This window comes from Numida meleagris, chromosome 13, assembly GCF_002078875.1.
Source record: "Numida meleagris isolate 19003 breed g44 Domestic line chromosome 13, NumMel1.0, whole genome shotgun sequence".
Lineage (NCBI taxonomy): Eukaryota > Metazoa > Chordata > Aves > Galliformes > Numididae > Numida > Numida meleagris.
This window is the reverse complement of record NC_034421.1, coordinates 13391467-13414181: the sequence shown is the minus strand read 5'-3', so window position 1 is coordinate 13414181 and position 22715 is coordinate 13391467. Positions and strand designations below refer to the sequence as shown.

The 22715-nt window shown below is 51.5% G+C and overlaps 1 protein-coding gene and 1 long non-coding RNA gene across 11 annotated transcripts in view; one reads left to right on the top strand and one right to left on the bottom strand.

The window, feature by feature from the left end:
• The window catches only part of C13H16orf71 (chromosome 13 C16orf71 homolog), an 84531-nt gene continuing 66245 nt past the window's right edge, over positions 4430-22715 (bottom strand). For 7 of the 10 annotated variants that reach the window (XM_021411307.1, XM_021411310.1, XM_021411311.1 and 4 more), the window contains 8 exons: positions 22381-22550; positions 17323-17518; positions 13964-14058; positions 12459-12579; positions 10337-10551; positions 8712-8797; positions 5485-5554; positions 4430-4654 (listed from right to left, as the gene is read on the bottom strand). In XM_021411307.1, coding sequence (XP_021266982.1) covers positions 4553-4654; positions 5485-5554; positions 8712-8797; positions 10337-10551; positions 12459-12579; positions 13964-14058; positions 17323-17518; positions 22381-22550 — 1055 coding nt within the window. In that variant the 3' untranslated portion in view covers positions 4430-4552. The remainder of the gene's footprint in view (positions 4655-5484; positions 5555-8711; positions 8798-10336; positions 10552-12458; positions 12580-13963; positions 14059-17322; positions 17519-22380; positions 22551-22715) is intronic. The other 3 variants (XM_021411313.1, XM_021411309.1, XM_021411312.1) reach the window with 3 other exon arrangements.
• Positions 20062-22709, top strand: LOC110405729. The gene is made up of 3 exons (XR_002443085.1): positions 20062-20303; positions 21818-21908; positions 22468-22709. It is a non-coding gene; the product is annotated as an uncharacterized LOC110405729 (long non-coding RNA).

Below are 22715 nucleotides of genomic sequence, written 5' to 3'. Positions count from 1 at the left end.
ACCCCATTTATCCCATCCTATCCCCATCCCTTCCCATCCTATCCCCATCCCTTCCCATCCTATCCCCATCCCTTCCCATCCTATCCCCATCCCACCCCATCCCATCCCATCCCATCCCATTCATCCCATCCTATCCCCATCCTATCCCCATCCCATCCCATCCCATCCACCCCACTCCACCCCATCTCCATGCCCAGTGGAAGCAGCCCTGTGAACACCCCCAGGCTGTGCAGGGCTCTGATGTTGTTCCCTCCGGGCTCAGGAGGATTTTGGCGTGGGGCAGAGGCTCACAGGAGGCTGTTGGCACCCCTGACCTGGCTGCAGTGATATAAGTTTTGAATTTTTTCCTCTAGAAAGTAGAAAATCCAGATTCTTTTCACTAGCATTCTTTGGCCGAAAAAAATGGGAGCTTTACCAGGGTTTTTTTGGGGGGGGTTGACCAGTTTTGGGGTGCAACGAGGCCCAGGGCAGGCAAGGGGGGACGAGGGAACACCCCCAGCACAGCCCCCCCACAGCCCAAACATCTCAGCTGTGGGCTCCGGCTCCACCAGCCTCCCACGTTGCCATGGCAACTGCTGCATCCCAGCCTTGGCGAAGCTGGGAGATGTCGGCACGGATGGGAGATGCTGCAGGATGGGATGGGATGGGATGGGAGATGTAACGGGAAGGGATGGGAGGTGTTACGGAGATGGGATGGGAAATAGGGGAGATGCAGTGGGGGTGGGATGGGAGATGCTGTGGGGACACGCTGCGAGATGCTATGGGGTCAGGATGGAGATGCTGCGGGGATGGGGTGGGCGATGCCGGCTGCCTGCACCGCTCCCCTGCTCCCTGGTGCTGCAGCATGGGGGGAAGCTGAGCTCCTCACTGAGATGCTGCTCCTTTGTAAAGGCCTCGTCTGAAAGGCGTTAATACAAGATTAATAGGGGCTTTAATAAACAGTGAATGAGCCGCTGGTGGGCCCAGCTCACACAGCATCTGTAACACCTGAGGGGCTCACAGGCATCCAGAACACGTCTGGAGCAGGCTTAAGGTGGATGTTAATTGTCTGTAGCCCTGGGGGTACCGCGCTGGAAAGAAACTTTGGCACAAAAGCACCCAGGTGAGGTGGGAGGGCTGCACTCCTGCTCTGCTCAACTTCCAAGTGCCACCCCCAGCCCAGCACGGGTGCAGGCGTTTGGGTCACCTTCATGCCCCACTCCCCACTGCCGAAGCCTGGGGCACGGCCAGCAGTGTGTGTGTCACTGACGGGGGCTCCTCTGTGCCCATGGGACCCCAAGACGGGTGGGCGGGGGGAGTGCAGCCCCGAGTGAGAGCAGAGACTGGGCCAGAGGAGGCAGCTCCTGCAGGAGAGTGGGATGGACAGGCAGACAGGTGGACAGGCGGACAGGTGCAGGTCTCTCTCCTGGGGCTGCACCTCCTCATGCAGAGCTTTTCCCTGCGCCCATCAGCTCTCCTCTCCCTGAAGCACCCATCGCCTCCTCCTCCAGCCTTGCACCCGCCCGCCCTGCTCCCAGCCCTGGCTAACAGCAAGCTGCACGCCTGCGTTCCCTCCCTCCAGCTCCTGCAGCTCCGTGGGACCAGCCCGGCTGTGCCACCACCCGAGGAGCCTTTCCCGGGGCCCATGGGAGCACAGAGCAGGGCCTGGCGGTGCCATGCTGGGCACAAGGCAGGGGTGGGAGAGATGAGGCCAGGTCGGGTCCCGGCTGTTGATGTCACCGGAGGCTGAGCAGCTCTGGGCTGTGCTTCCCATCCAAATGGACTTCGATATCAAGAGGTGTTGGCGGATGGGCTCAAAGACAAGCGCCGCTGCAGGGTGAGGACGGAGGAAGGAGGGAGGGCCGTGCTTCCTGCTGCCAACCCGGTGAAGTCTCGCAGGTCCGGCAGCTCAGCCAGGAGCAGCGGCACCTGGAGCAGCGTGGGACGCAGCCCCCGGCCCCATCCAAGCCCCCAGCGCAGCGCTCGGCCGCTCTCAGGGTCGGGGAGCAGCGCTGCCATTGACTCGTGGCCACTCCAGTGCCGGGCTCAGCGTGACCCAGTTCCGGCGGCTGAAGGAGCTCGGTGCCGGTATCTCTGCCGGAGCCAGCGCTGCCTCAACCGCTTTAATTACCCACATCTGAGTCATCCCCGGCCCCGCTTTATCAAAGCTCGCAGCCCTGCAGACAGATCGCCCTTTGTGCTCCTCCAGTCCTTGTCCACGGGGAATTGCCAAGCGCCAATTAACCGGCAGCTCCTGCTGCGGGGGGACGAGATGAAGATGGGGCTGCCCGCCCCACGGCCTCAGCCCGGCTCGGTGGGGGCAGGTGGCAGCCCCGGGGATGCTGCAGGGAGCGGCAGGTCTGTGCCGTGTCCCCCTGGCATCCCGCCTCCTCCGGTGCCCCCGGGTGGGTGATGGATGGGGCCAGGAGCGCAGCGTGAAGCCGGCAGCGAGGACGACCCAGCACAGCACGGGTGCCGCTGCAGGCAGCAGAGCGCTGGCACAGCCGCAGTGTGGGGCCGGAGCTGGGCAGGGAGCCCTGCAGGAACACGGGGACCCTCAGAGCTCTGAGAGGGGATGGGACGCAGCCCCGGTGCTGCACGGGGCTCACGTGCACAAGGCCGGGGCAGGAACTGTTTTCTGTGGGGTGAATAATATAAATATTATAAAAAAGCATCATTCCGGCCCAAATCAAACCCCCGCGTTCAGTGTTTCAGTTCCAGGTGTCACCTGCTTTCAAACCTGCTTCATGCAGCTGAGTTGGGGTGGAGAGGGGACGTGAAGGCGGAACATCCGAGCGCTGTGCTCGGGTTGTTCATTCACTTTGAGCCCTTCCCTGTCCTTCTCTTTCGGGGGCCCGCAGGGTCGCGCTGCCAAAGTCCCCAGGGAGCTGCCGGGCCCACGCTGGGGGCCGAGCTTTGGAGCTGGATGCTGGGGCACAGCGCTGTGCTCCGTGCTGCAGAACGGGCTCACGTGAGAGCTGCCCCCGCCTGCACCGCTCGCCGCTGGACATGGCCAAAAGTCACTGGTACAAACTCGGCCTGGTCCACAGGGATGTCAGCTTTGTGGCGTGAATATACAGCATGGAAGGAGACAGCGTGAGAGCTCTGCTGCCCCAGTGCAGGGTGGGCTCCCCACTGCTGGACATCGCAGGGCCAGGCCCGAAGGGGTTAACAGCACGTGCCAGCTCCTGCACGGTGTTATCTCCTCCATTGAGGCAGCCCCACGCTGGCAGCAGAACAATGCCAAATTCTGATGAGCTCTGGTTTTCCAGCTAGAGAGAAGGCACGGGAGGGTGGGGAACTAACGCTATTCTGCATAATTTTTAATCTAAATTCCATTCCTCTTCTTCTCTTTCTCCAGGAAGCAAACAATCTAGGGGGTTTTGTACTCAATTCCTCGCTTTCATAAGCTAAATGGATTGTTTGCAAGTAGGAGCCAGCTGCAGAGCTGGCAGTCTCGGATCAGATCGGCCTCGCTCCTTGTTCCTGCCCTGCTTACCTCGCTCCCTGGCTCCCAGGAGCGGATCCTGGCGTCCCCGGGGCCGTTTGCAGGGAGCGGGGCTGAGCTGCGGCTGCTGGGGGCACTGAGCGGCAGGACCGGGCCCTGCAGCTCTGCGGGGTGCTCGGGAACGGCTGCCGAGCTCATTATGGGATGCCGGCATTTTGGAAATACCAAAGGATGATGTTTTCCTTGCTCAGGGCAGGGAGGGCTGGTTTGTTACACCGGGACTAACGAGCTGGGCGTTAAAATAAGGACTGAGGACGCTCCCGAAGCACCCGGTGCCGCCCCATTTCCGTGGTGCTGCTGTGCCCAGGGCACGGGGCAGTTTCACAACTGGGAAACCGAGGCACAGCCCCGGGCGTGTTCGGGGCCCGGCCTCAGCGGTGGGGCCGCATCCTTTGAATTCCCATTTGTTTCCAAGCCGCGCGTGGCTCGCACGCACGACAGAAGCGCGCTGGAGTGCAGCAGGATGACCTACTTAGTGAGCAGCACGAGCAGCGCCGGCCGCGGGTCACGCCGACTCCTGGGACCCCGGGGGACGGGGACAGCTGGCACGCAATCCCTGCAGCTTCTCCCCAGGGGATGCTGGGTGCCAGCACGCGGCCTGGACGGCTGGGTGGGCGCACGGCCGGCAGCGGGGCTGCGTGCACGTCGGGCTGCCCAGCTTCCAGCCTCCTTTCCTTCCTGGCCCTTTTCAGCTCCCAGGGGATCCGGCCTCCCTCCTTCTGTCCCCATGGTATTGGTTCCAAGGCCACAGCAGCATCAGAACACGGAGTCTCCATACGCTCGAGATAGCGGCCAACCTCTGCCCCTGTGTTTACCTGCTGATTTTTTACCCGATCCGATGAATGCTCCACGAACACGAGCAGATCATGAATGCGCTCCACTAGAAATCACGCTGCAGTTCAGGAGGGTTTGCTCCTGGGCACTGATCCTTCACCACGCTCATTCATCTAACAGGATGCTTCAGAATTTATTACAATGACAAACAAGTGCTGGTGCTCCTGGGGGCCGGGGGCTGCTTTGTGCCCACCCGCACAGACACCCCCTGCACGGGCCCTGGCCCACGGGCTACCTGGGGGCAGCAGGCAGCAGCGAGCAGCTCTGGGATTCAATGCGGCAGGTGCTGTCAGATGTCAGGGAGTCAAAAAGACAACAGAGCAGCTCTTCTGCCTGGGGGGAAAAGAAGGGGAGAGCCGTGAATTCTGCGCGTTGTGAAGAAACTTCCTGCAGGTCCCTTCCCACCCATGCCATTCTATGGGTCCGTGATTCCTCCATGGGGTGTCACCTCCTCTCCTCTCCTGCCCCGTTGATGCTGATAGGTCCCACCCCACCCCACGGCCCCATCCCGAGCTGCACGCAGGGAGAAGCTCTGCCCAGGTACAGCTGTCAATGCTGAAACAGTTCCCATCTGGAAACCTGAATTCTCACCCTACTTCCTATGCCCAGGTCACACAGGGAGCCAGTGTGAAGTTCCTTTTCCCTGCCATGGCTTGGCTCCACCAGTGAACGCTGCTCAAACCGTGCGGATTTGCAATCCGTGTTCACTTAACCCTCTGAACTTTGCCTGATATCATGGTGCTGCTCGTTAGCTGTAACCTGGAAAGCCTGGCTGACATTTCATGAACTCATTAGCAAGAGATCAGAGGATCAAACACGGCTTCTAGGGACGTGGTTTGAGGTACAGCCACTCCCCGGTGCGCTTGTTCCTCAGGCCTGGCTCTGTGATTTCCAAACCCAACGTGGGTTTGGGAGCAAAAGGGCACTTTGAAGAGAACCAGGGCTCACTGCTGGGCTCCCCGCAGCCCCAGGGAGAAGCGCTGCAGCCCACGCTGCCCCAGGACAGGGCTCGCTCTGAGCTCTGCCCCGCTGCCAGCTGGGCTGCTGCTCCAGGGGGACACAACCTGCCTGAAATCTTCTATTAAAATCCAACCCATCCGGATGAGTTTCATTCAGCACGGGGACACCGAAGGCGTATCGATGCCGCATCCATCTCTACTTGCCTGCTTCTCGTTCTGGGGATAGAGGAGATGCTGCGCCACGTCCAGCACCGACTGCTTCTGCCAGCACACGCTGGGGGCACAGACAAAGGGAAGGCAGCGTTACTTTGCCATCTAAGCTGCCAGGAACTGCTGATGACCCAGCTTTAGGCAGGGCTACGCTCGGTGCCAGCAGCTCTGGCCGTGTGCATCTGTTACCGAACTTCTTTACACAGCTAAATCCTGGGTCTTACAAAGCTTTGTATAAATGGATTTGGATTCTTAAAATATAAGCCTCCAAACAAACAGTCATGACCTGTTGCATAATGGGGTCTCTGGGGCAGTGGGAACACACACACATCCGGATAGCGACGTGTTTTGCCAAGCACCGAGGGCTCCCTGCGAGCTGCACTGCTCCCATTTTGCTTTGGTCCCTCCCGAGTCACGCGAGTTGACCACAAGGCACACCTGGGACATCTCAAGGCAAGCTACAAGCCTCAGAATTGCCTTCTTAGCCAACCCCGTGCACGGGCAGAGCCTTCGGCTCCTGGAAGCGCTCCCAGCTCCCTGCCCCCACACCCAGGTACTGCGCTTGGCAACAGTTTTCCCTCCAGTGGTTTTCACCAGCTCCAGGATTTCACATCTCACACGTTCATCCTTTGATTTCTGAGCCTCCTTTCCCTCCAAAGCCTCCAGAGATGAGCCTCCTATAGGGATAACATCGCTCCCTGCTAACAGCAATTAACACTTGGGAAGAATGTTTCATCAGCCAGAATAGCATCCAGCTAAGTTCCTTAACACTTGGAGCTTGCTCTGATCGCCTGCACTCTGATTTCCTTCCCCTGCAGCCAGGATTTGGGTGTGCATCAGCCCGACATCGCTGCTGGAGTTCAGCACAACACCACCAGCTGAATTCCCGGAGACCCTGCACAACACAGGTGGGTCCCAGCAACCTTCCCAGCACCTGGAAGTGCTTTGTGAAAGCTCAGGTAACCACAGAGGACTCATTTCTACTGTGGTCCCCATAAAAATCAGTATCTCTTATTAAGGCAACTAAATCTGCTTTGCCATGCGCGCCAAGCAGAGCGTGCCTTTCTCCGAGCCGTTGTTTTGAGCCTACTTGTAAATTCTTCCCTCTGCCACCCCGCAGCTAGGAAATCTGGCTTTAAAAACAAGTTCTGACAGGGGAAATTCAAATGCTTTCTAATGGAGACCTAGGCAACTGAACGCAGGCAGAACTAGAAAGGTAACTCGCACCAGTTTTCCCCGTCTGGAGGTAGCATCGTGTCACTTCCTCCCCCAGGATCTGCCCTGGTCCCGCTGTTCCAAGGCTGTGGTTCCCTTCCCCCATCTCTCCCAAAGACCTAGCTTCACTCTGCCCTGTGAATTGCCCTTGGCATCCTCCTGGATTCCCACTTTGGCTCTGCTCTTTGCAGCCAGCCAAGCTCACCGACTGCTTTCTGCCCCCACCTGCGTAAGTCCTGTCCCCTTCTGTGCTCTTCCTGCACCTTGGTGCAGAAATAATCCCTTCACAGACACCCAGAGAACAGAGAGAGAGCACAGAGCGGGCCCTGCTGCAGCTGAACCCCACCACGCAGCTACGAGGGTCTGCAGCTGTCTTTAAGGGAACTGCTCTGCACAGTGCTTCCTTCGGTGATCGAGTGTCCCCATGGAGTGCCACCAACAGAGCTGGCACAGGATAGCTCTAACAGGCTCGGAACAAGCAGCTGCACTAGCCGAGCCTGCGTAGTTCCTTCAGCACCTGATTTCTCCTTATCACAGCCCACCTCTGCCACCAGTCCATAGGGATGGCCGTGTCTTTGCCCGGGGCGCAGCACCTCAGTGATGAGGCTCAGCTGTGAGCCAGTTCCCAGGGCCAGAAAATAACCCCCACCACAGCAGTGCTCCAGCAGAGCATCGGAATCCTGGGCCGCAGCAGTGAGAGCGAAGCAGACACACCGTGATTGATCCCGTGCAGGAGAGCTCACGTGGCTCCTGCTGATGGAGGCATGAGTGCAATTAACCTCCGATGTTACTCCGCAGTGTTGATAAACTAGGCGGTGAAGATGCCGTAGCATGAAGTGTCCTTATGAGACACCGCTACACTCAGGCTGGCTTCCAAAGCCATTTGCAGAGTTGACTTGAAGCAGTATGCCAGCTAATGGTGGAGCACGGGCGCTGCTGGCTGCAGCCGATCCAGCCAAGGATCCGTGCCTCTGCACCCCCAGCCCTGGGGAACACCCTGCTGCCCCTCCCTCCCACCAGCACCATCCGACACGGAGACAAATATTGTTTTTGGAGCACTGGTTTCAAATGGTCACACGATGGCCAGCCCTGGCAGCGGGGCTAAGGGCACAGCGCATCCTGCCCTGTGGGACTGCCTCCAGCAGGTACACACACAGCAACAGACCAGGCTACACCTGCGGGAGACAGGAGTGCTGTGCTACAAGTTGCACCCAGCGAAATAAAGAGGTGGGGGATGCTGTGCTGGCTCCTGGTCCCATTGACAGCCCTCTCCCAGGACCCCTTCAGCAGGATCTCGGGGCTCCCGGCAGCTCGCTTTTTTCCTAACTACCACCCCCTGTGCACGGAAACTTCCCCTCTGGGAGGCAGTGGGTTAATTGGCCTGATAATCAGTCTGTTCCACTAATCAGTCCCCGCAGAGGGGTTCTGTTTGTTTGATCAGGCTCACACATCCAGCATTTCTGGTGATTTATTTAAGAGGCTGATTTCTGATTTTGCTCGCTGGTGTTTATTTTAAGCATTTTTTTTTTTTCCTCATAGCAAACACAGAATCTGCTAAGATATTTCTCCTAGGAATTGTATTGATTCAGCAGGTCTATTCCCAACGTGAGCCCTCATTGCAGAGAATTCCCTGTATTCGTGGAACCACGCTGCCAAGCCTTACAGACGCTCCAAGCCCTTCACAAAGGACACAGCTCAGCACTCATTAACGTCCTGAGCACGGGGCACGTGGACTTCAGACTAAGGAACACTCTGAGATGTCAATACACTGAAAACAGCATGGCTTAAGAGAATCATGGAATCATTGAGGCTGGAAAAGATAACTAAGACCACCTAGTCCAACCGTCCTTCGGGGGAACACGCCGCCTTTCAGCGGCACCTAACACCGTGGGAGTCCAAACCACAAGGGAATTACAGAGAAGCCAGCTGTCCTGGTTTGGATCACACACCCTGTGGTAGAGGAATGGTGAAAAAGTGCTGTTAAAGTGTTATTGTTCCTCTCTTACCTGTCCAGCAGGGAGTCGAAGCCAATGACCGCGTTGTCTCGCTCCGCTGCTACCACCAGGCACAAACCATCCATTAAGAGGGAGCACTGAGAGAGGGAAGAGCACAGCTGTGGGTTGCTATCCACTCAGATAAGGCTGTAAGCCTCACGGATGAGCTGCTGACAGCAGAGATAGCTGCTGCGTGAGGGGAGGAAGGAGAGCAGCAGACTCTCACACTGAAGGAGTACCACGCCTGAGCTGCTGGTTCACCCGTTCCTATGGCACACACTATTCCTGCTCTCTCCCCTCAGAGTGAAAATAAGCTGGGTCCCTGGGCATATGGACATAACTGCAAATGCCCAAGACAGCAGAAACACTCATTGCTTGAAGGAGCCCATCTTCCTCCTGGCAAGGGCAAGCAGACGCTGTAACGTCCGCCTTCAGCTCAGCAGTGCCAGGCCCTTGCAGCTGCACGCCAGCTCTGCCCAGAGTCATTCCCCTCTGGCAGGAGCACGTGTTTACATGGACAGGGGAGCAAGGCCAGGGCCGCCGCTCTCCTTCCCACGCATCCATCTGCTTTGTCCTTCCTAGAGAGGTGTGCACGGGCTGGTGCGCAGGGGGAGGGCATCCTCAGGGGAAGCGCAGGGGAAGACAGTAGTGCTCGGACTAATTGGATGCTGGACGTAATTGCCACTCCGTACAGATGTACTTCAAAGGGGTGCTGCCAGTTTAAAAAAAATCACAACCTGGAAAGATCTTAACTGCTCTTATTATAGGTTGCACCTAAGACACCCATAAGCACTGATGGGCTAGAAACAGAAACGGTTCTATTTTTATTCACGGGACTGCTGCATGCCTCTGACAGCCCTTTGTTGATTGCTGCTGCCAGTATAAATAGTTCCCCCCCGTTGTTTACTCTCTGCTCTTGACAGTGTTTTCTTGCACATTCCACCTTACTGCTTTGCTCTAGCAAGGTTCCTGGAATAGTGGGTTTATCCTATACCAAGTACAAAGAGAAAAACAGCCCTGGTGCGACGCTGCACTGCTGTAAAGCAAAGTACTGGCTCACCCCAGAAGCATATCTTGTGCTTACACCCCGTGAGCACTTGCTTAAACCCCATGCTGGACTGCAGCGTGAGCTGTCATCACCAGCGGAACGAGAGATGAAATGAAATCTCTGCCCAGAACTCCGGGGCACCGTCCAAAAAGTGGAAGGGTTATTTAGCATTGTAGAGGAGGATTAATGGAGTGTGATTACAGAAAAGGAAATAGAAACTGTATTTATCTGGAAGAACAAGACAAGAGACAACAGCAGAACATACATAACAGCAGCAACCGTGCACTGTGAGAATGGAAGAAAATGTCTAAAGGGGATGTACTGTTCACAGCAAGGTTATGTTTGCACATCGTGATGTCAAGTTCAGGTGTCTGCGAGTTAACGGAGATACAGGAACGCAAAGCAGGGACAAGCTGGCAAGGCACGCTGCCCAGTTTACTTCCTAGTGCATACGAGATCAGATCGCAGTGCGGTGCTAACGCTGCCACCAAAGCCGGTCTGCTCATTGCTGGCTTTCATAGCGCAGCGCCGCATCGAACGACTCCTCTTCCACGGGGAAAGAAGCAAAGCCCAAATCCAGCTTTCATACCTTTGCTGCCACGCCGCGCTTGGCCCTGCTCAGTATCTCAGAGACGCAGTGAGCTTGCGCTGCATCCAGGACAGTGAGGCGTACTCCAGTCACCGTGAAGTCACTGCCGAGCAGCTCATCGAGCAGGTCCACGTAAGGTGGGTGCGAAGCCCAGAGGATTATCGCCGGCAGGATGAGGCACGTGGTTTGGCAGAGGTTACCGAGCACCGGCCGGCCTGATGGGAACAGACCAAAACACGACTGATGCTTTGCACCAACTGCTCGCCCTCCAAATGATTCTTCCCTGCCACACGCACGTAACCAGGAGATCAGAGGCACTCCGGCCTTGTTGCAGCACCTGGGATGTCTGCAGGTGTGACTGCACATCCCAAACTGCCAGGCTGCTGTGTGCCTGCCTCTGCATCCGGAGATGGCAAGGCAGCAGCAGTGACCCCATTTCAGGAGTCAGGCAAGGACAGCTGCTGGTTTGCTACAGGAGATACCACTCCATTCACTTTCTCCCAAGCAAAGAAATCTGTTAATCCAGCTGCTTTCGTAATCCAAAATGTAATTCTCAACAACGTACATAAGATTTAATGCAGTTCATATTTTCCCCACGATAAATCTGTCTGCCCGTTAGGCAGCGGCTTTGTGATAATTATTTGCCAAAAGGAGACGTTTCCTCATGTGCAAGAGCTACCTCTAGCGTCCAAGAAGAGGCCACAAAGTGACTGATGTGTCTGGCTTGCTGGCAGCTATTGCTGTATTGTGCCTGGCAGCCCAGGGATCACGTGTGCTTGCTTTTCCAGGACAGTAGCTCTTTGAAAAACATTTTCTGAGACACAAACACATCGGGGCTGTACACTGGTTTCCTTTTCACTCTGCTCAGAAATCTTCAAAGCAAAGCGATTCTCACGAAGCAGGAAATGGAGGGCACAGGCTTGGAGATTTGCTTCCCAGGCTGAGCCGTACAGAACCTGCAGAATACTCGTGCTCTTTCTACAGCGAGCTCTCTAGTGTTGTTATTACTCTTGTTTCAGGGCTCATACATTGGCTTGGGAATGGCAGTAATGTTGTGAGATAGACCTCAGCACGGCCAAGAGTTTAATCTTAAATGTTCTCGCAGCCAACCTCTGATGTGTTCGTGTGCAACACGAGGCAAGGAGCTTGCCTGAGGAGATACAGCTTTACTCATGTGACTTTTGCCACCATCACGAAGCATGTGCAGGGCACAGCCCAAAGCCAATAGAGGACAATGGAAAGGACCCACTGATAATGGCCTTGGGAAAATTCCTCCTTCAGGGGGCCCCATTTCGAACACTTTTGCTCCCAGTAAATACCACAGGGATACTTTACGTGGCCACTGCTTGTGTATAAAGGCTCGGGATCAGCCCACAGGATCCCAACATGGAAGCATCTATGTGAGAGTTACCTCTCCTGGCACAAAAGGCAGAGCATCACAGCCTGCATTCTATTCATGCCCACCAAGTACAATCAGCAGAAAAGACCCAGAGAAACTGCAGGCATCTGAGGGAACTGACAGGCCTGCTGAAGTTCTGACTTCAAAACAAGCTCAGACCAGCAGTAACTGGCACTCATTTCTAGCTGGCAGACATTCAGCAGCTAGTGGGAACCAAGTGAGATCTCGGTCCAGTTCCCAAGAGATGGATGTCCACGCTGCCAGAAGCACTCCCTGCATGAACTGCTCCTTATCTACACCCAGAACAAAAGCTCTCTCCGTTGCCCATCACTATGGTGCCTTGCTCTCTCCTGTGGCTGGCTTTGAATGGACAAGCAAACCACTGTGGCTAAGCTGGTGTTGAAACACATTGTAAAAGTTCAGCAGCGTTCACTGTTGCTTACATTATCTGTGTGGACAGTGCTTATTCTTCTGCTGGTGACAAGATGAGCACTTCTCATCAGCCCTCTGTCTAAACTCAGGAAAGAATTGGCAGTAGAAAGGCCCAGCAGGCAAAGAGTTAAGTAGCTGGGCTCCACTGGAGCTGTTCTTTGTAGCTCAGAGTTGTCCCTCCCTTCTGAAAGGACATCAATACCAAATCTTGCTGCCACCACAGGGTTTGTCTTGCCGTCCAATTAATCAATAACAGCCTCAATCTATAACAAGAGCTATGCGTTTCCTTACCAAGATCGCGCGGTTGCCCAGAGCCCAGTAACTCGAGTTGCCCTCCAGTTCCACGTTTCACGATTTTGTGCTGCTTGTTGATTTCTGGACTGACTATGGGGTCACATTTCAGGTTATAGATCTGCAGGAGGGAAGGGAGGGGGAGGGAGAGAGAAGCAAGTCATGTGAGCACTGTTACCTAATCAGGAAGGATAACGCTTCTCAAGTATTGATTCAGGCAAGCTGTGAAGGTTTTGTTGGTGTTGTGTACTCCTGTAATTACCAGACCTGGTTGTCTGGAGATAAAAGAACATTTTGCATGCATTCTTTCTTATTGGGGCTTAACTAAGTATGGCATCTTGCTATCCTGTAAAGCTCCTGAATCCAGATATCTTTCTAAGGTCTCAATTTCCACTCTTGAAGGCTGGAAACTGAAGGACCCCAAGAGCCCAAGATCTTTACCCAATGCCAAATGAGGGTGTAGCAGCTCCCTTCCGTCTTGGAACAAAGTGAGACATTCATGCATCCCAGCTCAGTGCAGTCCTGATATTCTGGACTGAGTCACAGAGGAAGGACATCCACATCATGAAGCACTTCCACGGTGGGGCCTGCTACTTGATCCCATCCCTTTGCTGGGCTTAACTCAGCACTTCAAACTCTTTGGTTTTGAGAAGAAGCCGATCAGAGTGGTCAGCTAGTGATTAGCAAACACAAAACCAGCTGAGAAGGAAAGACGTTTCATTTTAGCCATTGGCAAATTAGGGTAGTTCAAATCGAAGACCAGCACCCACCCTGTGTGAAGGGCCACATGAGCAGAGCTGGTCATGCCAGTACTGGTAGGCTTCTTCGTACTACCAACAATACAGCAGGCAAGAATCTGAGTCTATGCCTTCAGCTGTCAGCAGGGAAAGACGTGGGCATCCAGCAGCAAACTGTGCCTGTGCCTTACAGCATGGAATGAAACAGCTCCATCTTTACAGTGCTGTGAACTGGTTGGGCCAGCACCCTTCTCACACCATGGGGCAATGCTCCGTGCCAGGAGCACATGGACACGTGCACTCACTGGGATACATTCAGCAGCCAGAGAGTTATTTTATTAGCTGTCCCACTTCATCTCAATGGCTGAACACTACATGTGAAAAGCTGCTAACAGCCAGCCTCTGGGTCAGCTATGTCTAAGCAGTTATGGGTGATGTTGCTCTTGTTCCCCATGACCTGCTTCCAAAGCAAAGTTGGCTCAGTGTGGGAACTTTGCTTCTAAAGCCCTGAGCCTCCCTGAATTTATAGCACAGGTCGCTGAACAAATGCATCTGAAAAAAGCACTTCTCCTTTGAGACTGTCTGGGTCAATACAAAGCTGGCACATCGTGGCAGGGACATCCAGAGGAGCAGGAAATCTCAGCAGCCAGTGAAACACAGCAAGAAAGCATTCCCTAAAGTGTAAGAGGAAGGAAGTGAAGGGACAGCAGGACCCAAGCCATTGCTCTGACACAGCAGGAGGCTCTTCAGGAAAGGGCAGAATCCTACCTCTTCCTCCTCTAACGTCTGACACTCGGCGCAGCACAGACCTTCTGGGAAAAACAGCTTCACATCCCGGACAGCTCCCTGGTAGGATTTGGAGCCTGAGAGGTAAATACAATGAGAAGAATCTTTCAGGCCATGAATTAAACATTCTCTGGACTCATACTCGTCTTCCTGAGAGATTGGTGATGTGCAGCTTTCTGAAGTAATTGCTTTAAAGGCTAGCTGTTCCGTGTAGTAACAGCAAACATTTTAAACCATTATATTTAGGATAGTTCCATTGCATTTTTGGTATTTTGATTCTGCTCCATTATCACGCTCAGCTTGTCCTCCATGTAAACAAGACTCCCTCTACTTCCTAACAGCGTAGTCAAGGGAATCACGTTAAGGAGCCTGTAAATACCAGCTCCAACCCCCTGTTTTTCCCATGCTTTTGGATCATGTCAGGCTCCTATGGAACGGAGCTACTAGTTACTAAACCAGCTGTACTTCTAACAATCATGCAAGCCCCAAACATGCTGGTGACTCGTGTCCAACAGAGCAAAAGAAACAATAATCAGTATGAGACATTACTGACAGCAGTGTACTGCACCGTTCACCTGTAGTCCTGATTGAGACAGGAAGAGGCGTGAAGAAAGAACACAAAGATCAGAGGAGCGGAGAATCATCTGGAGAGTCCAAACTAAAGGCCTTAGCTTGCTTAACCCAACGTAACACACGGCTGAGAAGGACACACCAAAGTGAAGAGGTCAGAGAAGAAAAAAGGACTTAACATACATGCATTGGCACAAGAGCAGATGGATAAAACTGTATGACTGCATTTAAAATTGAAAATGTATGAAAATTTCCAGCTGGGAAGTTCTTTAACCACTACCCAAATTCGGGTGAATGCTTACGAGAGGAAATAGAATAACTGAATGCAGTGACTTAGAGGTCCCTCCAGCTTAGCATCTGAATATTTCCCCATAAAGTAACAGCATTAGAAACCGCTACTCAGAACGTTCTGAGATTCGTGAGTGGAAAATGCTTGAGAAGGAAAAGCTATTTCTATGTAACTGGAGTTCAGATAGACTGTCAGCGTGCTGGCATGGATCCACACTCCTGGGACACACATACACAAAAGGCAAATATATTCTGAAATATTATCACTTTTGCAGACTACACATTTAAAAAAAAATAAATAAATGGTGCCTTACTGCTCCTAGAGCACTCAGCCCTGTGTGGACATCCATAATTCTAAGCATCACATAGCCAGAGTGCTTAACGCAGTAGTTTACAATCCTGAGATTGTATATGTCGCTGGTGTATAAGTCATGCTGCATTCTTTATGCACCTCTGTGTCCAATCTGCCCTGTTTAAATCATCGGTGCCATTACAAAGGGGACACAAGTGTTCCCAAAGCTATTCTTAGCAACAATTTAATCTTACTTTTCTCAAGGTGTAATACTGTATAAGATGCTCTTTGGGCTCAAGAAAAAGCACTACACAGTGATTGCATAATGCACTGAAGAGATGGAGGGAATGCAGGTTTACTTCTGCAGCTGAGTCTCAGAATATTACAACTGCTTGACTTGGTTTGACTGTTATCACCAGACTCCTCCTTGCCATAGCAGCTGGATCAGATTCTTGAGTTTGAGTTACTGTGTCCATAAGCTACAGCTGCAACCATTTTCCTTGAATGTGTGCAATTAAGGCTTTGTGAGCCATCCACATAGCTGGGGCTGGGATACTAACACACAATCTGGTCTCAGCAGGCAGGTGGTAGACAAGCAGCTCAGCTCTGTGTCTATCCCAGTCTTGGAAGGAAGCTGGGATCTGAAGGGAATCCCTAAGAGGACATCTGAGGCCTTCCTTAACACGCAGCTCTCTGCAACCTCTGAGCGAAGGACAGGCTGAGATTCAGCCTCCCTTGCTGATATAAACTCGTCTTTAAAAGAATTATGCTAGGGAAGCTCCAGGTGTTGTGTGGGTATATTAAGTTGGGGTATATATTACCCGTAACTGATGAGTTCTCATTCTCAAGGCAACCTGGGAAGACAATCCATTAATCTTAGGAGCAAAAGAAGCAGGGGTTGATTGTGGAAAAGTACTGGCTGAAAAGCCTTGAACATTTCTTGTGTAGGTAGACCCTGCCCTTCTGTCACTCCCACAGATGAGAACCTATGAGTAATTATGGTGGGAGATCTCTCCTGGTTTAGTCTTGGTCCTAAGGATTATGATTGCATCTGACAAAAAGCAATTCTACGTCAAGGAGTTGATTTTCTCCCCAAAACTGCACGTGGTGGATCATTCACTATGAGTTCTTTTCAAAAGACCATAATGTGGACAAAAAGAGGGAGTACAGTACAGAATGCAATAGGAAGCACCAATTAATCCAATGGATCTTGACAGGAAAGTTCTTTTGGGAACCGAAAGCAAACAGTCCCTGCTAACTCAACTGTTTTTTATGGAAATTATTGACCGTATTATTTTTATACTCCTTTAACTACATACAGCACAGTCAGCACAATATCGAGAAAAACAAACTACTCGTGGGCAGTCAATTAATGATGCTTAATTCCTTATGAATTTTGAATGACACCCTTCCCTCCTCCTTATCAAAACAGCCCAGATCCCCCCTTACGATACCCTTGGTTCTCCATCATCCACCCTCTTCAGCAGTCCTTCTCATTCTCCCACCCTTCACCTGTACTCTCAGCTATCTCCTATCCCAGTCACCACAACATCCTCGTCCCCTCCACCCGCTGCTGGTGGATGAACTGTGGCTGGTTCAGCACTGAGGATGCTGACTAGCTGGCATGCCTCTGCTGATGTGCCAGCTGGCAAGAGCCTCTCAGAATGGAAAACAGCTGAGTTTACCTGCTTTCCTCAGTGGGAGTAATTTTTGATCCCCTCTCTCTACCCAGTCATTAATGTTTTGAGACATTACAGGAACTTGGTATCCTGGAGTCTTTTATACCTCTGTGAAACCTGGATGCCGCTGGCCAGTGGGTTATGTAGTTATCAGGAAGAGAGTCAGAAGCATACAGGCAGATGGGTTCTTGGGGATAAGTACAAAATAACCAAGCTAAAATTACAAAGTGACCAAGCAGGGAAAAGATTAAAAGAAATCTGTTCTGATGGAAGACAGATCTGGGGCTGTTCTGAGAAGATGATGTTTTGATCTATCTTCTGGGAGAACGTTTCATAGCTTGAGACATACTCAGGTCAGCCACCAAAAAAACAATCAAAACCTTCTAGGGAATAATGGTCTCTACTGCCTGCCAAGGCTGGATCTGCACCGACAGTGCAGGAGGGTAACAGTGCATTACGTTTTTACCATTAGCATCTCTGAACCCTCAGGCTTTTCTTTTACAAAAACCTACCATAAAATCCATTGTGGACAGTGCTGATGCCATACTGAGCCCTCCAGAGGCATGGATCTAGTGCTCGGGCTACTTCAGGGTCCTCTGGCCCCAGCATGTCGATCAGCTTCTTCACAGCATTTGGTCTCTGAAGACACAGCACGAGAGATGTGCCTGAGGTAAGGTAGGTGCAATGAGCTTCCAGAACAGCAGGATCCTGAAAAGAAATAACGGAGAGGAAACAGATTACAATAAATGGTGTAGGTGAGTGCTGGATCCCAGCCCTCCTTTGGCTAGAACCACATCCGAAGCAAACAGACCTGACATTATTCCTTGCTTTCTCTCCCCTTTGCAACATTCACGCCAGTGGTCACTGCACGCAGAGCTTCCAGAGCACATACAATGGTCACCGGGCTCGTACCTGTGTGCCATTCACCAGGGAACACGAGGCCCAGTGCCCACCCTGAGCACACATGGAACAAAGGAAAGTTCAGCACTGAGCTTGTGCTGGAGCCACAGCAGCTCCTGGGCTCAGCCCCAGGCCCACAGATCAGCCAGTGGCATCTTTTACAAACAGCTTTCGCAGTCATCTCCTAAAACCCTTCAGTAAGAAAGGAAACAAAATCCTGTTTCTAAAAGGAAGCAAAGACTTGTGCTGGGACTTGTTCTGCCTACCTGTGCGTGCCTATCTGGAACACAGCTACCAGAGGAGGAGCTGACGTTTGCCCTTACCCAAGACAAATGAATTGTTACTCAGCGCCCGCTGCTGAGCCTCTGATTTGTGCAGCATCCTTTTTGCAGCACCTTCAGTGGGACACGCAGAGAGGGAAGCGATGGACACTGACACATCATCACGGTTGTGTATGTTCTGGGATGAGGAACCACATTTAGTCCCACTGCTTATGTAAGAAGACAAACAGCAGAACTTCTCTTTTTCGATTTCACAAAAGGAACGCTCCCCACTGCCCCAGCACACACCCTGCTGTGGAGCCTGGGTGGCAGAATTTCACACACTAGCTGGGATCGGCGCTACTGAAATAGCGAGCTTCAAACGAGGATGCTTGGGACAGGACACTTGACTGGAGCTGAAAGCAAGCAGCTTGGCTCCCGGCTTTGCCCCTGGTACGTTGTGTGCTCCACCACAAATTTCTCTGCTGCTTTTTCTTTTACAGACGTTGCCAGTTCACCCTGAGCGAAGAGATGCCTCACACAGCTGTGCAGGTCACAGGATCCTGAGACCTTTATTTTAACTCAAGATGAGTGTTAATCACCACTAGCACTCACCGCACCAGCCACAAGAGAGCAATTTGTTGGCCAGAGATGGATGTCAAGAGTGAGATGTCTTGAGAAAGACAGCAAGAGCCCGGGGCACAAAGTGCCTAAGGAGCAAAGCAGTCCAAGGGCCTGCTCTTTTCATTAAGCAAATCCTTGCAGAACCAGGTTCTTTACAGATGTTCCCATTAAGTGTGAGGTCCACAGCAGCTGCAGGCTCTTTCTGAGCCCTCCATCCTAAAGAAGTGACAGGAGCACCCAGGCCTGCCTCCCTGCCCTCCAAGTGACCAAGTGCAGCAATGCCAGCACGCAGAGCAGCTCCATGCCAGCACCCAACAGCATCTTCAGCTTGCTGGCTAAACCAAGCTATGGTTATTTACTTTCATATCTGTTTTTGAAGAAATTAAAACCTGGAGGAAAAACTCTTGCTTGATTCAGCTGAATCACATCACTCAGTCCCCTCAAGGTTTTCATCCCTCTCTTTTTTAATCTCTTAAAAGCACCAGAGAATGGCAATTCTCAAGATAAAACATTACCAAAAGAAGATCTCATCCTTTCCTTCAAAAATATGAAAATAAAATACTTCGAGATGCCTTTTGTTTTTCTATCCTATGAAGCCATTCACTGACTTTGACCCAAATCTTCTCTCACTCACATTCCCTCTAAACTGCCTTTGTAAGTAGGCTAGAAAGGGAAGATCGTTGGCTCAATCCCAATATTCTCCTCTGTATTTGGAAATGCAAAATGATCTGAGACGCCCCGTCCTTCAGTCAGTTAGCGAGATAAGAGGGCTGATATGATACAAGTTGTGACATCCGTGAGTGCTCCCATCCCATGGAAACACAAGGCAGAGGAGAGCAGGGACAGCTGCACGGGGGGGAACAGGGAGGGAAGTTTCACAGCTGCGCTGTGATTAGAGAGCCCCGCTCAGACATCGGCATGTCACGGCCATCTGCAAATTTGTGACATGAATTCAGTTCTGCATAACGCTAAACAAGCCCCTTAGGCTTGGAAAATTTTAATCATTTAAAAAATATGCACATAATCCACTTTTCTAAGCCGTCCCCAGGACTGCGCGGTGGGAGATGAAGAACACTGATGACGCCTCCACAAAAACTTCCAAAAGCTCTAAACACAACATATCAACATTCCTCTGACTCCGTGTCAGACATCTGCAAAAGGAAACGTTCAAAGGTGGTTTCTGCTGAACAGAATGTCACAAATGAAACTGTTTTGTTCCATACCCTATGCAGAGTGCTTCAAATTTATGTAACTAACTCTTCTGTCCCTATATCCCGTCTCTCAGCTTTTCCCTGGGAAATGAGCAGGCTTTGGGCTAACGACGATGTTGTTTCTGATTGCTAGAATGGTGTCAGTGAGTCAAGGTGACTTCTTTCCCTCTGCTACACCCCCAGATCCGGGCAGGGCTCTGCCAGCCAAACCATGCCTCTGTTTACATCCCGCCTCTGCACCGGCCCCAAACCGCGTCCTTGCTGGCACCCGAGCAGCTGCAGCGAGATGGCACGTGTGCAGCTGACTGGAATTCAGTGAGCAATTTTGTTGATGCATACGGAGAGGAAGTTCCAGCTGAGGGCTGGCTCTGGAGGACTAACAGGATTAAAAAGCAGCAGAACTATTCTTCTGCCTCCGCTGTTGGACTCACAAGGCAGGGCTGGAGGGAATCCATCACGTTACTGAGCCCGGGGACCTGCTGTGGGCAATTGGAGCAGGTAATCCCGGGGCAGCAGATCAGGTGCTGCTGTAGAATCAGACTTTCTAGCTAGCAGCCACAGCTGTGAGGCTCTGCAGTTTGGGATGTGCTGAATAAGAGCAGAAGAGAAAACCTCCGTAGGCAGAACTGCCTCTGGAGCAGTTGCTTCTCACAGTCTTAACATTATTGGGTCACAGTAAAAGCTGAGAAGGCAACATCTGCTCTTTTTAGCTGACCTTTGTTTTTATTACTATTATTATCATCAGCTTTTGGGTAGAAGGCATTGTTGCATCTCCTATGATTGGGTAACCTCAGCAAATAGCACATCAGCCCATTATTTATTGTAGGCCAAAGGCTGCTCAGAAACTAAATGCTAGTATTGAAGTTGAAAAAGTAATGATGTCTGACAGTGTGTTGCTGATGATCTCGGTCAGTGTGCAGGTAAATCATACCTTTGAAAGAGGAAGGACATGTTAGGCATTGCTCCCAGTGAATGAACCCCTAACCTGATATCAGCCTCCCTCCTTACCTTGGGAGCTCAGCCGTTTCCAGCCTGTGTGACCAAAGACTTTGGGATATGTTCTAAAAATGAGGAGGAGCCCCTGGCAGCATTTCCTACTGGCCATTCCCCATAGCCAGAAGCAGTCTGTTTTCAGTACTTTCTCACTTCCAAACCTCAGTTTTTTTCCATGAACATAAACCCAATATTCTGTAGTTTTTAAACCTAGTCACCAGCTCTTCAAGGAAACTGAACCAATGCACAACAGCCACTCCAGTGTGTTAGAGAACTCTAAAAAGAAGAGAACTTTTTCCTGAAATAACCTCTCTTCAAATCTACCCTACCTCTATCTGCGTTCCTCCCTGAGGTAGACATTTAGATTTTGTACAATGTCTTTCTGTTTCAGATGACTGACTAAATATTTCTGAGTTTAGTTGTGCGATTAAAAGCTTTATTGGAAAGTACCTCCTCAGCAACTCTAATGGCCACTGTGCCCCCCTCAGCAGAGATCTGTGGATATTTAAAGGCCAGATGCTTCTGCCCCGTTCCTTTGCTATCATGCAGAAAGTAATAATTTTTGCTGATGGATGGTTATGTCGGAGCACTGTCCTAGGATGTTCCCAGTCTTCTTCTGGAAGACTCTATTAACAGTTTCTAAAGTATATGCTTTAAACTCTCCCAACTTAACTCAAGAGCAATATCCATTCTAAAGGCTTGCTTTCTATAAAAGTTAATTGGTTAAGTGTCTTCGGGAAAGCAATCAACTAACAAGGATTTTTTTTTTCCAAGAAAAGAAATCTAACTCCTCTGCAATGCTCAGTTTTCTATTCCCTGACTTCCACAATATCTTTGTTCTCAGATGATAATAGATGAGTATATTTCAGGTTGGGCAAAAAATGAATTCCTAACACTACAAAAGAGCAGACAAATCTATTTTTAGCTGACAACCCCCCTCAACAGCCCAAGGTTTAAAACCCTCCTCATTGTCTATCAGACAGCAGAAATGACAGCAGCCCCGTTTTCCCTCTTTGCAGGTCATTCTTACAGGCAATGGAACGCACGCTTCTGGAACACAGCCTCCACTGTATACGTGGTGCAGTACCAAAATGTAACCTGGATCTAGAGGTATGGATGCTCTGGCAGCAGAAAGAACATTTCCCAGCTCCCATGTTCCAACACATGGAAGGAAAAGGAGGCACATGGGTAGAGAGCACAGCAGACGGCGAGAGGAGCTGTACCTGTGTTGGCTGCAGGGAAGAAACAGGGGACTCCTGCCCTGCAGTTAAGAGTGAGCACTGTAAATTCGCAACTCAGTGTTCCTGGGAGGTCTGCAGCTCCCATGTCCTCTGAACCTTTGTTTTAGAGAAACCAGGTCTGTTTCTTTATGGCAAACGATAAAAGGAACTGTCAGCATGTCAGCTTGCTTTGTGCCTGGTATTGTACAGATCTGACTGTTCTATATAGCTCACTTCTAACAATAAGCATGAAATCCCGGATGGGAGTTTGTGCTCCTTCAGGAATGGATTGCTCCCTAGCTAACGTATTTTCCCATTCTAAACCTAAACACAGCCACGGCACTGCCAGGTTCTTTACAAACCTGCTTTGCTTCAGAAGAAAGGAGTCCTAAGGCAATGTTTGGATCCAGGTGTACGTGTTTCATCCCAACCACAGTGAAATTTTCCAGGTCGAGCTTTCGGAGGATCCTCACAAGGCGATGGCTCCAGGCACCAGGTTTGATCAGCAGCACCGTGCAAAGGATCTGGGCTCCTGCAACAAAGCACACCAGTGAAAGAAACCCAAAGCTGCTCTTAAAAACAGAAGCAGAACATACAGCTCTGAGTACTAGCCAGGACAGGTGTCTATACAAGAGGGCTGTCTAAAAACTGGCATGGAGTTCATAGGAATTCCAATTAAACAAGTTTGTAAAAAAAA